Source organism: Lolium perenne, chromosome 1, assembly GCF_019359855.2.
Source record: "Lolium perenne isolate Kyuss_39 chromosome 1, Kyuss_2.0, whole genome shotgun sequence".
NCBI lineage: Eukaryota > Viridiplantae > Streptophyta > Magnoliopsida > Poales > Poaceae > Lolium > Lolium perenne.
In genome coordinates this window covers 163,394,806-163,410,142 of record NC_067244.2, presented here as the reverse complement: position 1 = coordinate 163,410,142, position 15,337 = coordinate 163,394,806, and the positions used below count along the sequence as shown (strand labels likewise).

Genomic DNA, 15,337 nt, shown 5'->3' with positions numbered 1-15,337 from the left:
GATTCCTGCCCGCCAAGCACGCCCAAAAAGACGAGGCCTTTTTTTAACTAGCCATCAATACGGCCACTAGTACCGCCCCGCCAAATTAAATACTCTCTTGCAGGAGTAATGTGAGTGAATACGTGGCGTAAACGAAGCATGCAAGCAATGGTGTCTTTTGAATTTCGAATACTACTACCAGAGCGGACCCCCAAAAATAAATACTAGTAGAGTACTAGAGTGGACTAGTCTCAATTGTCCTCTAGTACTAGCATCCCCTTTATTTTTTCTAAATAAATCAGATGAGATGAGAAAAAGAAAAGAAAACGTAGCTATGACTACTTGTCTCACGAGTTCCAAGGAGAAAACAAAACATTATTTTCCATTTTCAAGCCAAAAAGAGGAGGAGAAAAAGCAGTGGTAGCTCCCCAACCGCGCCCTCCCGCCCGCCTTTATTACTACCCGAAATGCAGCGCCTGCATGTGAGCTGCGTACCCGTAACAAATCGCCTTTCTCTCTCTCCCTTCTTTATTACCTTTACTTTTTAGTAATTTCCATTCCCCGTAATTTCGCCTCGCCGCCCTCCTCCTTTTCCTTCCTCCCTCTAGCTACCTAGTACCGCAGCACCAGAACAAGAGGGAGTGAGCTCCTTCTACTGAGCTGAACCCAGCTGCGAGAGTGGCGTTCGTTGCTGGCGAGAAGAAGAAGCTGAGGAAGAGCAAGGCGTAAAGTCGCCGCCGCCGATCTAATCCATCCCGTTAGGTCAGGTGCGTGCACGCGCGCGGCCCCTCCTAACTCCCACCTAAATCTCCCTCTCACTCCCTTTTGTTCTCTTCCTCTTTATCTGCTCCTATTTTTTCTAAACTAAACATTGTTTTCTTGCTCGATCCCTCCCATGTTGTTGTTATCTTCTTCACCATCGTCTTTTTCGGTTTGGTCGTTCGGCTTGATTTGCAGTGTGCCTCCTTCCCAGCTGAGGGAGGGAGAAAAGCAGCACCTCGGTCGGTCAAACTCGAATCGGGACTGACTGACTGATTGCTTGTTTTTTTTTCTTTGGCCTCAGACGAGAACCGCTCGCTCCGAAGTAGAGGCTCAAACCGCAGCAGCAGCCGGAAGAAGCGGACGCCGTTGCTGCCCGGACTAGATCTGGGCCAAATGGAGGCCAAGGACGTCGCGCCGCTCCCCGCCGCCACCGCCGCCAGCCCCGCGCCGCCCGTGCCGGCTCCGGTCTCGCAGGCTAAGCCGGCGCCACAACCGATCACCTCGATGCCGCCGCACGCGCACCCACAGCCGCCGCCCACCTCGATGCCGCCGCACGCGCACCCACAGCCGCCGCCCACCTCCATGCCGCAGCACGCGCACTCGCACGCACCGCCGCCGCACTCGCACTCCCAGCCGCCGCCGCCGACTCACGCGCACAAGCAGCCACCGCAGCCGCTCCCGTTCGCGCACCACCAGCCCCACCACCACCAGCACCAGCAGCCGCAACACCATCAGCAGCAGCCGGCGCCCGGCTCGGGGACCCCGCCGGCGCCCATGCCGGGGAGCGGCATGCGCCTCTCCTTCGACCAGATGGTAGGCAAGCCGCCCGGGGAGCCGCATCACCAGCAGCACCCGCATCAGCAGCACCATGCCCCGGGCCCCATGCTCTACAACGCGCCGCAGCCCTACGCGACGGTCCCGCCGCCGGGCGCCAATGCGCTCGGGATGGGCGAGCTCATGCGCAAGAAGCGGGGCCGCCCGCGCAAGTACGCGCCAGACGGGAGCATGGCCCTCGCGCTCGCGCCCCTCTCCTCCGCCTCCGGCGGCGCGCCCACGCCGCCGCCCGGACAGCAGCAGCAGCCGCACGGATTCTCCATCAGCAGCCCCCCGTCAGATCCCAACGCCAAGCGCCGTGGCCGGCCCCCTGGCTCCGGCAAGAAGAAGCAGTTCGAAGCACTGGGTAATCAACGTGGCACCCTTGTTAATCCATATGAGCGCCGTCCCTCATTGCATCGTAAATCTGACTTTGCTCCCCATCATTTTCTGCAGGTTCTTGGGGCATCTCCTTCACTCCGCACATCCTCTCCGTCAAGGCCGGCGAGGTAGCAACCGACACTCATCCCATGCATCTGGGAGAAAATCCCACAAATCTTGCATCTGCTCTTCTTTTTTTTCCTTTGATTATTCCTTCCCCGTCCATGCATGCATCCGTCCGGTTCAGTATTTTGCCAGCATCATGCTGCTCTACCGGCCTACCCAGTGCACCTACTTGCACTAATTGTAGTGGATCTATGTCTCATCTGAGCCTTTGACTAGAGAGTAGCTGGAGTTCCTTGCCCTAGGATAGGAACGTGGGAGGGAGGAGGATCTGCCGGTGCGGAGGCAGGCAGCCTGTGGTGGTGTGGTGGCCGGCAGATTCCAGGCAGGGCTGTCTGTTGACCGGCCCCACCAGTCAGTGTCAACCAGGAATTGAAAGAAACGATGGGAGATGAGCTTCTGGCCTTTTGGATACTACACGCACCAGCAAGTGGTGGCACCTGTGTCTGTTGCTAGTGTTGAGCCTGGACCATCAGTCATCAGAGAGGGTGACTAGCTGAAACGATCGGCCATATTGATAGAGCAAATTGACTGTATTTCCGGTTTCTCTGCACTGCTTATTGTTCCTAATTCTTTTAGCTTAAGGGAAACTTTGCGCTTTAGGTGAGGTGATTTATTACTATGGTAGTAAAATGTTAAAGCACAACTATTCTTGATCAAGGGAAAACAATAGATGTTGTTGATAAAGCAAATTGACTGTAATTTGTGTTCACTGCTGTGCTTATATTGTTTCTAGTTTCTTTAACTCAAGGGCAAGGTTGTGCTTTCACAAGAAGTTCATTTTGAATGGTAGTAAAAATTTAGGGTACAACTATACTTGGTTGAATCAAATGCACTGAACAACATAATATAGTGCTTTACTCTGTTATATTTTGCTGTGTTTTTAGATTGGATTTTTCAATTTGGTTACTCCTAGTGTAACTGGCACAAAGCATGCAAACTACTGTTCTTTGTGGTAGTTCACCTGTATTAGGTGGTAGAAGTCAATACTGTAAGATGTGTTAAATGAGTACTTATGTTAGGTGTAGTATCCTTGTTCGAACAATGGTGAGCTTTGCATTTACAGGCCAGATTGCACTTAAGTTTCTGTAATTTTTTTTTGTAGCAACTCATTGTACCTTATATGTGTGTATTTGTTGTTTCTTTTTTATGAGCCACCTTCCGCATACCTTTTTCTCTAATGCACCATGCAATTTATATCTGTGATCTAAATATATCCATACTTCATGCTTAAGATAGCCAGCAGCCTACTTGTTCATTTGCGCAGTCTCCAAAAATTCGTGTTATTTTGCTAAATGCCATATTTTTTCTATGACAGGATGTTGCTTCAAAAATAATGTCCTTCTCTCAGCAAGGACCTCGCACGGTTTGCATTCTTTCAGCAAATGGTGCAATAAGCAACGTGACACTTCGGCAGCCAGCTACATCTGGTGGACTAGTGACTTATGAGGTACACAATTATCTCGTGCAGGGGAATAGGAGTAGTTAACAATGTCTATAATACGTTGTCCAGTATGCTATAATCTCTTCATAACATTAAAAATTTACACATTGACCAAAAGTAGATGTACTAAAACTGGAATGCTACTTGAGTCTATTATTCAAAGCTCACAGCCATAGAGATTTCTGGCTATGTTGCTAGGCTAACTTTCTGATGTATGATTCTGGTGCAGGGCCGCTTCGAGATCATTTCTCTTTCTGGTTCTTTCCTGCTTGCGGAGGATGGTGACACTCGTAGCAGGACTGGTGGATTGAGCGTTGCACTTGCAGGATCTGATGGCCGGGTGCTTGGTGGATGTGTAGCTGGGCAGCTAACGGCTGCTACACCTGTTCAGGTTCTGTTAGTTGTATTCTTCTGTTTTAGCTTCAATCTGTCCAAATATTTCGAAACTCTGACTTGGAATATCTGCCATTTGTTCTTTGTCATCAGGTTGTTGTTGCTAGTTTCATAGCGGAAGGTAAGAAGTCAAAGCCGGCTGAGCCAAGGAAGGTTGAACCAATGTCCGCGCCTCCACAGATGGCCACCTATGTGCCAGCTCCAGTGGCCAGCCCTCCCTCTGAGGGCACATCCAGTGGATCTTCTGATGACTCTGGCAGCCCCATGAACCAGGGCGGGATGCCCTACAACCACTCTGGGCAGCCGCAGCAGCAGCCGCCGCACCCTCAGCAGCACATGCCCCCTGCGTACGCATCTGGCGGCTGGTCGCTCTCGCACCATCAGAACAACAACAGGCATGACGCTGACATGAAGATGATGTCGAATTAACGCCGCATATTCTCAGCCTTTGAAGAGAGCCTTATTTGTTGGCTGGGCTGGAGAGGAGGAGCTGATAGTTTTCTGGCCGACCTGCTAGCTAGGAGATTTAGGTTCATCATGATCTCACCTGCTGTTTTTTCCTAAGATTAATCTAGCTGCTGTCTGTAATGCTGTGGCTCTTGTAAGCCGCAGTCACTAACGTGAGTTATTATCGTCGTCATGTACTGGTGCCTTCTGAGATCTTTACCGCTTAGGCTAGTCGTTTGATTGCTCTCTGCTGCGGATGATGAATTCTGTAGGATGTTTTTTTTATTTCAATTCAAGAACTTTAGGATGTTTGCTTGCCATTGGGCACTGATTGTGTTGTCTGATGGGGGCATTCCAGCCACTTGGTTCTATTTCTGAGATGAATGCTGCATTGCAGTGGTGCGAGATGCAATATTGTTGGCAAGTGTGTCATTGCTCCTGTGGCCTGTGCTGGTTACTGCTCACACCTCTGCAAAAAAAAAAAAGGTTACTGCTCAGTCGAATTGATCTTTGAACACTACCAAATATTTTAGGTGGTTTCATTAGTGATCAAGATGAAAATGAGAGGCCATGGATTGAGGTCTCCAGAATAGGCTTGACAAGCTTGTTCGTGTGCATGATCTCATTAGAGAGACATGTCATGATATTATTTGTTTCTCAGAACTAAAAATGTGGAGTTCACCTCCTATCAACAATTAGACTCATGTGATAAATACAATTGGAATTGGCTTTCTGCTAATAATACAGTTGGGGGTATTATTGTTGGAGTTAGTGTTGACCCGTTTGATGTTTTAAGATGGGTCATTCATATCTATTCTGTCTCTGTCTTGATAAGAAAATAAGAAGGATGTAATAGTGTGGAGAATTATCTCAGTGTATGGTTCTGCATATGGGGAACATAAGTTAGATTTTATAAATGAACTGCATAATGTGTATGCTAATTGGATAGGCAACCATTAGTTGGAGGAGATTTTAATCTCATTAGAACACTGGAAATATAAATCAACATTGGACTGATTTGTTTAATGATTGGATAAATAAATTTGGCCTCATGAAGATTTAAAATGCCACTAGGAAGTTCACTTGGGGTAATAACCAAGAGAATATGGTTATGGCTTTGTTTGACAGAGTCTTTGTATCGACCTGTTGGGATAGTATGTTTCCTTCTAGTTATGTTACTGCTAAACCAAGGGTGGGGAGTGACCATACACTTTTGGTTGTTGACACTGGTGCCATTAGACCACCAAAAGTTAAACAATTTAGGTTTGAAAAAGTGGTGGCCCTAGGTGGAGGGTTTTGATCAAGTAGTGGCCAAGTTCTCGTTAGCTCCTTGTCCTCTTAAAAAAGCCATCGAGAGATGGCAATTTAAAATTAGGAATACAAGAAAAGGCATGAGGGGTTGGAATGCTAATCTTGAGGCTAGTCAAAATAGAACTAAAAGAGAGTTGGTGGCGGAGAATGATTTATTGGACCTTCGTGCTGAATCTACTCTTTTATTTTCTAACTCTAAGAAAAGAATAAAAGACATTTCTTCTTATTTAACTAAAAATTGGAAGAATGAAGAGATTACGGTGAGACAAAGGTCGAGGGAAAGGAAAATTCTTGAAGGTGATCGTAACACTGTTTTTTTTCCATGCTGTATCCAATCACAGAAGGAGGAAGAAGCAAATCACTGGTTTGGAAGGCCCTGATGGGATGGTGGAAGATAACAAAGGTATGCTTGATATTGTCGTTGACTACTATAAATAACTATTTGGTTATGAAGATAGGCTAGACATTGATTTGGTAGATGGCATGAAGACGAAATGGTTACACCTGAGCATAATAATATGTTGAATGCAGATTTTACTGAGCAGGTTATTAGGGATGTTGTCTTTGGCTCTTATGCTGAAGGAGCCCATGGCCCTGATGGTTTTCCCTTTTTATTTTATCAGCACTTTTGGGATTTGATAAAAAATGATTTATTAGCAATGGTTAATGATTGGAATAAAGGGAGTTGGATTTATTTCGGTTTAACTTTTCGCTTTTGACTTTGATTTCAAAAGAGGCTGATGTTGTAACTATACAGAAGTTCAGGCCTATTGCATTGACTAAGTGGAGTTTTAAATCTTTTCGAAATGTGCAACCAATAGGTTGGGTGTGGTTAGTGAGGCTCCTAACCAAACAACTTTTATTAAACGAAGGTATATACTAGAGAGTGTTGCATGCGCACATGAAATTATTCATGATGTTGCACATAGTGATCAATCTAGCTTTATTTTTAAACTTGATTATGAGAAAGCCTATGATAGAGTCAATAGATAGTTTTTGTTTGACATGTTAAGAAAAAGGGGCTTTAGCTCGAAGTGGCTTAACATTTTGAAAACTATTCAAGACAAAGGCTCTATGGGGGCGAGCTTACATGATGAGAACAATAAGTTTTTCATGACATGGAGATGGGTGAGACAGGGTGACCCTGCCTCCCCCATTCTTTTTAACTTTATGGCAGATGTCTTTGCAAAAAATGCTCATGTGAGCTGGTGCAAACAACCAGATTACTAGTTTAATGCACGGATTAAATAGCATTGGTGCTGTTAGCTTGCAATATGCTGATGTGTAAGGGTATTTTACCCTTATCCATTATTTTGGTATCTATGACACCGTGCTAGAGTATTTGGACTAATACATGCCTACAAGATGACTTTCAGGTATTAGCCAAAGAGGTATGATGGTGTAGCAATGGAACAAAAGGCAACGGGAGACCCCCCCAATTCGACGAAAAATCAGCTAGTTTTTTCCGAGCTCGGCCGGTCACAGATCCGGTCGGACCGGCCCCAGCACCGGCGGTCTTGGTCACCAACCGGACACGTAACCGGTGCCATCCGGCAAGTTCCAAAGAAAGAAGAGAAGCTCTCCGGCGTGCGTCCGGTCACCAGCCCGGTTTCGAACCGGCTGCTCCGGCCCACGGCCCGGCTCGACCGGCGCTCGACCGAGCGGCCCGGTCAAGAATCGGACTCTGCGCTGTGACATCCGGCACCATCCAAGAAGCTCGAAGCCTGCCCGGTCAAGACCCGGTCCCAGCTCCGGTTGGAAACCGGCCGGCCGGCCCGTGGGTCTTGGCCCGACCGGGCTGTGGACCGGCCTGTCCGGCGCCAAATCCGGTTGACCGGGTTTCTCGAAGAGTCTGCTGATGTGGCAAGTGACCAACGGCCGTATTTCGAAGAACACTATAAATATGTCTTCTCCTACCTCTGAACAGTTAGGCACTACACTACAAGCTGTTCTTGAGCTCTCTCTCTCTCTTACTCCATTGCTAGAAACACCAAAAGCCTCAGATCTCCCTCCTCCTCCACCCAAACTCAAATCCCTCCGGGGAATCATTAGAGGAGGACCCGATCTACCGTTCTACCAAGCCAAATCTCATTCCCCCTTGTATTCATTGAGAAGCTTGCTTCCTAGGGTTCCTTGGAAACCCTAGGTAGGCTAGAGGAGTCCCAAGCATCCGGCCGTGGATTTGCTCCGGCAAGATTGTGAAGGTTTGGAGGCTACCTCAAAGTCTACCACAAGTGAGTGAGCTATTCCTTCGTGGGATAGGCTCCGGAGAATAGGGTGAGCCTTCGTGGCGCGGGGAATCCTTCGTGGGATCTCCACTCCTCCAAACGTGACGTACCTTGTTGCAAAGCAAGGGAACACGGGAATACATCCTCGTCTCCGCGTGCTATCGGTTATCTCTAACCGAACTCCTTACTTGTGATTTAACTGCCTGTGAGAGCCTTCGTGCTTGAGTTAGTTGTATCCTCATATAGGTTGCTTCACCTAGTTTGCATTAGGCTCATCTTTATATTCCGCAAAGCCTAATATTGCAAAGAAAGAATTAAAATTTGTAGAAACCTATTCACCCCCCCTCTAGGTTTACCATCTCTATACTTTCAATTGGTATCAAAGCCTGGACTCTTATTAAGGGCTTCACCGCCTTAAGAGTGAGATGGATAAACTCTTCGAGGGTCTAGATGAAGACTCTAACCTTTCGGTTAAAGAGATGAAATCTAGATTCTTGGCATATGAGGCCGAGAAGAAGAAAAAGGAGGATGAGCTACAAAACCAAATGACAAATGACCGCCATGCTTAAGAACCTAATCAAGGGTGGAACTCCTAGTGGGGCTTCGGCCTCTAAGGAATCCTACCATGATGTTAACCATGACTATCCCGTAAACACTTCACCCATGCCTCATATAAACCATAGTGGGACCGTTCCCCATTACGATGGAACTCACTTTCCACATTGGAAATCTGCTATGGAATCTCATATTCGCAGTGCAGGTGTGGAGCTATGGGAGCTCATTGTTCATGGACATCGGGAGCCACAAGATCCTACTCGGTTGACCTCCACCGAGTTCTACAACCGTCAACTCAATGCATCCGCACGTGACAAGATTAGAAGTGGCATCAACCGCAAGCTTCTTGATCAAGTCGATGACATTGTCTCCGCTAAAGAGTTGTGGGATCGGATCGTAGTACTCCAAGAGGGAACCGATTTGATCCAATCAGCTCTCTATGAGACCGCAAAGCAAGAGGCCTACCAATTCATGATTCGAGATGGAGAATCCATATTCGATGCCTATGCTAGGCTTGGTGCTCTGAAAGTAAGGGTCAAGGGACTTGGTGTTGAGAAGTACAATGACGGATTTGAGATGAACGAAGCCTTCATAAAATCCAAGGTCATTGCTATGATTGCCGTCAAACAAGAAGACACCAACCTTGGACTCAACTTGCAAATCATGACCAAGAGTGCCGATCTCAACTCCGATGATCTAGTCTCCTATGTGGCCGCCAATGAAAGCATGGCCAAAGCCGGAAAGAGGCTCAAGGCAATGAACCGTGTTGATGAAGCCTCACACAACCATGAAGCTTCACACAACCTTGCTCTCAAAGCTAGAGCCGACCATGAAAGCAAAGAAGACTATGAGATTGAAGAAGATGAAGAGATGACTTCAACTAGTGACATTGCTACCGACTTTGCTTTCTTTGCCAAGAAGTACAAGGCGAAGTTCCCAATGCTCCTCAATGACAAGAAGAAGAAGAGAACTTGCTACAATTGTGATGAAGATAACCACTTTGCAAATGAGTGCCCTTATGAGAAAAGGGTAGACAAGCCAAAGTTCATCAAAGGGGTCAAGCCAAGATTGAAGCCGAACCCAATCAACGATCGGTACAAGAAGAACAAGGGAAGAGCTTTTGTTGGGGCCGAGTACTTGTCCGATGAAGAAGAGGAAGATGAGGAGAAGGAGGCCGGAGTGGCCGGTTTAGCTTACTCTAAGCCCGGGTCACTCTTCACATATGACTACTCCAAAGATTACTCCACGGAGAATGATGTTGGCTCTTCCTTCATGGCAAGAACAACTCAAGATGATGACTCCGATGACTCTCCCTCCTCTTCAATCATTGGCTCTTGTCTTATGGCAAGGGAAACCAGGGTAATGGAACCTCCACCTTCCCTATCTAGTGTTCTTGATGATGAAAACGAAGATCAAGAAGAATTAATTATGCTTAAGGAACTCTATGATGTTAGATGCACCCTTCGTGGTGAAGCTCTTGTCAAGTTTGATTTCTTGATGGACTCACTCAAAGAAAAGGATGAGTCCATTGAGGAATTAGAATATCAATTGAATGAGAAGGAACGGAGATTCAATCTCCTAAGACAAGAGCTAAAAACCAAAAGGTGCATATCTCAAGGCCTTAAGCAACAAATTGAAACTTATGAACTTGATAAAGTTAAGGACCTAGAAACTATTGATAGGGCTCAATTATTGACCCAAGAGCTCAATGCTTCAAAGGAGGAACTTGAAGTTGCTCATGCTTCTCTCACTAGGGATCTTGACCACCTTGAAAGAGCTAACAAGCTTGTCAAGGATGAGCTCAAGAAACTTGGAGAGAATCATGATCTACTTCAAGAATCCTACAAAAAGGCTCTTGGATCAATGAAGGATCCCAATGATGTTGAAAAGGTTGCTTGTTCCTCCATTTCCTTTACTAGTGAGCATGCTAAACTTGTTGAGGAACATGTTCGTCTACAAGAGGAACTTTCTTTGCATGTTGAGACCAATGCATATCTTGAGTCCTTGGTGACCAAATATGGTCTTGACTATCATCCTAATGAATCTTCTTGTGAGCAAGCATCTATTCTTGAGGAAAATGTTAGGCTAACAAAGGAACTTGCAAAGTTCACCACCGCCAAGAACAAGATGGGATTGGATGACCTCTTGAGTAAGCAAAGGTCAAACAATCAAAAGTATGGACTTGGATATACTCCCAAGTCCCACAAGAAGAACAACTACAAGAAGGAGAAACCCGCTCAAGATAAGAACAAGAAGGTCACTAACAATGGCAAAGCCTCAAAGGGCAAAGCCACTAGTGGTGCCCGCACGGGGCCAAACGATCACTATGCATTATTTGTTGATTATTATGGTGATGTCTATGCTAACTATGTTGGCCCTCCTAATGGCTATGCTTATAGAGAGTACTCAATTTGGGTACCAAAAGATATTGTTGCCATTGCAAAGGAACCCATTAATCGATGGGTTCCTAAATCCTCTACTTGATTTTGTAGGGGTATTCCTCCGGTGGTCCAAAATGGGTGTTTGATAGTGGATGCACCAATCATATGACCGGAGGAAAAGGTGTGCTTGATCAATTCATTGAAGATATCCACAAGAAGTCAAGCATTACCTTTGGTGACAACTCAAAGGGAAAGGTACTTGGGTATGGCAAGGTAGCAATCTCTAAGGACTTGTGCCTTGAGACGGTTATGCTTGTTGAACACCTTGGCTATAACTTACTTTCTATATATCATCTTGCCGATGCCGGGTACAATTCATATTTCACTAAATATTATGTGCAAGTCTTTAGGAGTGACAATCTCAAATTGGTCCTTGTTGGATTTGTGGAGAACAACCTTTATGTGGTTGACCTCTCGAAAGAGAGCCCCTCCTTCTCCACATGTCTAATGGCGGCCAAGCATGACGAAGGATGGTTGTGGCATCGCCGCCTTGGTCATGTTAACATGAGGAATCTTAAACAACTCCTAAAGGGTGAGCATATTGTGGGACTAACCGGTGTTTCTTTTGAGAAAGATCGTGTTTGTAGTGCATGTGTAGCCGAAAGCAACTCAAGAAGAAGCATCCCATCAAGAGTATTGTTACCACATCTAGGCCTTTGGAGCTCCTTCATTTGGACCTCTTTGGGCCATCACACTATGATACTCTTGGTGGAAGCAAGTATGGACTTGTCATTGTTGATGATTACTCAAGATACTCTTGGGTCTTTCTCCTTAAGTCTAAGGATGAGACCCATAGAGAGTTCATCACCTTCGCCAAGAAAGCTCAACGTATGTATGAATCCGAGATCAAGGCAATTAGGACCGACAATGGCACCGAGTTCAAGAACTACACTATGCAAGAGTTTGTGGATGATGAGGGCATCAAGCATGAGTTTTCGGCGCCATACACCCCTCAACAAAACGGTGTTGTTGAAAGGAAGAACCGGACTATCATTGAGATGGCAAGAACCATGTTGAGTGAATTCAACTCACCCCACAACTTTTGGGGAGAAGCCATCTCTACGGCCGTCCACTACTCCAACCGGCTCTTCCTCCGTCCCTCCACAACAAAACCCCATACGAGCTCCTTACCGGTAACAAGCCTAATGTCATGTATATTCGTGTCTTTGGATGCAAATGCCTTGTTAAGAACAACAAAGGAAAGCTCGGTAAATTTGAAACTAGAACCATAGAGGGTATATTTGTTGGATATGCGGAGAACTCTCACGCCTATAGATACTACAACCGGTCCTCCGGGACTATTGAAGTATCTTGTGACGTGGTGTTCTTGGAGGATAATGGCTCCCAAGTGGAGCAAGTTGTTCCATGTGTTGCAGGTAATGATGTTGATCCATCTAGTGCCATCAAGCATATGGGCATTGGACACATCCGGCCCATGGAGGTTCATAATGATGATCAAGATGATGGAGTAGATGTCTCAAGCACGCCACAAGTAGAGCCTAGCTCAACCCAAGCCGAACCATCAAGTGCAACTCAAGAACCACCCTCCACTCAAGATGAGTCTCAATCCGAAGAACAAGAAGAAGATCCTCATTCCATGGAGCAAGATCATGATGACGATCAAGAAACATCCTCAACTCATGATCAAGCTCAAGTGGTCCCTCATGATCAAGTACTAGCAAGAGATGAATTCATTGATCATGAAGGAACCGTTCGGAAGATCAAGGCCGCTACAAGGGCAAGTGACATGAAAGTGGATCAAGTCCTTGGTAGGATCTCAAGAGGAGTGGTAACTCGTAGACACCATGCATTACTTATCACTTATTGTCAACATCATGCTTTTGTGTCTAGTTTTGAACCACTTAAGGTACATGAAGCCTTGGTCGATCCGGATTGGGTAATTGCCATGCAAGAAGAATTGGAGTGTTTCACTCGTAATGAAGTATGGTCTCTAGTTGAGAGACCCAAGGATCATCGCATCAATGTCATTGGGACCAAATGGGTATTCAAGAACAAGCAAGATGAGAATGGCATTGTTATACGAAACAAAGCAAGGTTAGTGGCGCAAGGGTTTGCCCAAATAGAAGGTATGGATTTTGAGGATACCTTTGCGCCGGTAGCCCGTCTTGAAGCTATTCGTCTTTTGCTTGCATTTGCATCTTTCCACAATTTCAAATTATATCAAATGGATGTGAAAAGTGCATTTTTGAATGGTCCCCTAAAGGAAACCGCATATGTGGCTCAACCCCTGGTTTAAGACCCATGCCGACCCAACCACGTGTATTTACTCCATAAGGCACTCTACGGTCTCAAGCAAGCTCCACGTGCTTGGTATGAGTTCCTTAGGGATTTCTTACTACATGATGGGTTTTGCATGGGTACGGTCGATTCCACCCTTTTCACCAAGCGGGTTAAAGGGGTGGCCTCTTTATATGTCAAATATATGTTGATGATATTATTTTTGGTGGAACTAACCCCAATCATAACAAAGCTTTTGAGCTATTGATGACTAGGAAATTTGAGATGTCCATGATGGGAGAGTTGAAGTTCTTTCTAGGCTTCCAAGTGAGGCAACTTGCAAAAGGCACCTTCATCTCTCAAGAAAAGTATGTGAAGGACATGCTCAAGAAATTCAACATGACCAATGCAAGTCCAATGAAGACACCCATGCCCGTAAAGGGGCAACTTGGTTCATGTGACGGTGAGAAGGATGTGGACATAAAGGTATACCGCTCCATGATAGGATCCTTGCTCTACCTTTGTGCCTCTAGGCCGGATATCATGCTAAGTGTAGGGATGTGTGCTCGTTTTCAATCCGCTCCCAAGGAGAGCCATTTAGTGGCGGTCAAACGGATACTAAGATACCTTGTTCTCACTCCTACTCTCGGGCTATGGTATCCAAAGGGGTCAACCTTTGAACTCATTGGCTATTCGGATTCCGATTGGGCCGGTGATAAGGTTGATCGGAAGTCTACCTCCGGGGCTTGCCAATTTATTGGCCGGTCATTGGTGAGTTGGTCATCCAAGAAACAAAACTCCACCGCCCTATCCACCGCCGAAGCCGAATACATATCCGCGGCATCTTGTTGCACTCAATTGTTATGGATGAAGCAAACCTTGAAAGACTATGGTGTGTCTCTTGGTACGGTGCCTCTTCTTTGTGACAATGAAAGTGCAATAAAGATCGCCAACAACCCGGTTCAACATTGTCGCACCAAACATATTGACATTCACCATCACTTCCTACGTGATCATGTTGCCAATAAGGATATTGATCTCACTCATGTGGGAACAACCTACCAATTGGCGGATATTTTCACTAAGCCTTTGGATGAAGCCCGCTTTGTTAACTTGAGAGGAGAACTTGGTATTCTTGATCCTAAAAACTTGGATTGATTAACTTCTTGCACTATATTCTTGCATTTATCTTGCTATCTAGCTTAGAGGCATAGCACATATGGGGATAGTCATTCTACCATATCTTGGTATGATGCATACCTATGTGTGCAACATAAATAGACCCAATGTCATTATATGGACCCAAGCATGTCTCTTCGAGGTCTCATGACATTTGCACTTTCACATAGGGGAAGTAATCCCCCGCCCCTCATTGAGCCTTCATTACAACTTGATTTGACTATATAAGGCCAAATGATCTTATTGCAAAAACTATTTCAAAATGCTCTTATGATTCTTGATATACTTCGAATCATGCCCATTGTAGCTATTTGTATCTTGTTTGCATTTTCACTCCAATGGGTATGCCTAGAGAACTTTGTGTTTTCCAATCCCATGTCTATGCTCATCTCATCATCATCTATCTATCTATATGTACATGTCATCATATGAGCACTCACACACATTTACACAAAGAATAGGGGCAAAACGAGGCAAAATGACACATTTTTGGGAAAATTGACTCGCCGGTCCATCGGTCTTGGCCGGGACCGGCCTGTGCGCCGGATCGTCCGGTCACTGGCCCGGTCGACCGGGCGCCCGACCGGCCGTGCGGGCTGTTATGTTTTGAAGAGGATACCCCTTGGGGATCTTCTTCCCCATTATCCCCCACCTCTCAAACCTCCATGGCCGCCGCCTCCACCATCTCCACCACACCCTAGGCACTTCCCACCACTAGATTCTCCCCAAACTTCACACAACCATAGATCGGGATCTCTCAAGCACCTTCACCAAAGGATTTGGTCCCTCTCAAGCTCGTTTGGGAGATCGTGGGGATTTGGTCCTCAAGCCTTCTTCACGAGTTCTTCTTGCTCACTTGGGCCAAGAGGACAATGTCTTCGGGTAAATCTTTCTCCCTATCCCTCTCCCTCTTGCTTTCCCTCTCCCATTGCTCATTTTTGAGGAAAGTTGAGAAAAGTTAGGGTTAGGGTTAGGGTTAGTAAGTCCTCATGCCACCTAGAGTGTCACACCCCTCCTATGCACATTGTTCACTCTCCTGGTAT

General features: G+C 46.1%; 1 protein-coding gene across 2 annotated transcripts; it reads left to right on the top strand.

Moving 5' to 3' along the window:
* Positions 1-483: 483 nt before the first annotated feature.
* Positions 484-4,662, top strand: LOC127310850 (uncharacterized). Of its 2 annotated transcripts, none has more exons than XM_051341490.2 (6): positions 484-741; positions 1,043-1,921; positions 2,011-2,063; positions 3,377-3,508; positions 3,732-3,893; positions 3,989-4,662. In XM_051341490.2, exons 2-6 carry the CDS (start codon positions 1,135-1,137, stop codon positions 4,322-4,324), a joined length of 1,470 nt encoding a protein of 489 aa, XP_051197450.1. In that variant the 5' UTR covers positions 484-741; positions 1,043-1,134; the 3' UTR covers positions 4,325-4,662. The 2 variants fall into 2 exon arrangements, with proteins under 2 accessions (XP_051197450.1, XP_051197444.1); XM_051341484.2 differs by having other exon boundaries at positions 484-746.
* The last annotated feature ends 10,675 nt before the right edge of the window (positions 4,663-15,337 follow it).

Bases quoted from the DNA above. Each gene is read 5' to 3' on its own strand.
- LOC127310850 (XM_051341490.2), top strand. From the start codon at position 1,135: ATGGAGGCCAAGGACGTCGCGCCGCTCCCCGCCGCCACCGCCGCCAGC. The intron at 1,922-2,010 runs GTAATCAACGTG...CATTTTCTGCAG, and splicing joins GAAGCAGTTCGAAGCACTGG to GTTCTTGGGGCATCTCCTTC. The intron at 3,894-3,988 runs GTTCTGTTAGTT...CTTTGTCATCAG, and splicing joins CGGCTGCTACACCTGTTCAG to GTTGTTGTTGCTAGTTTCAT.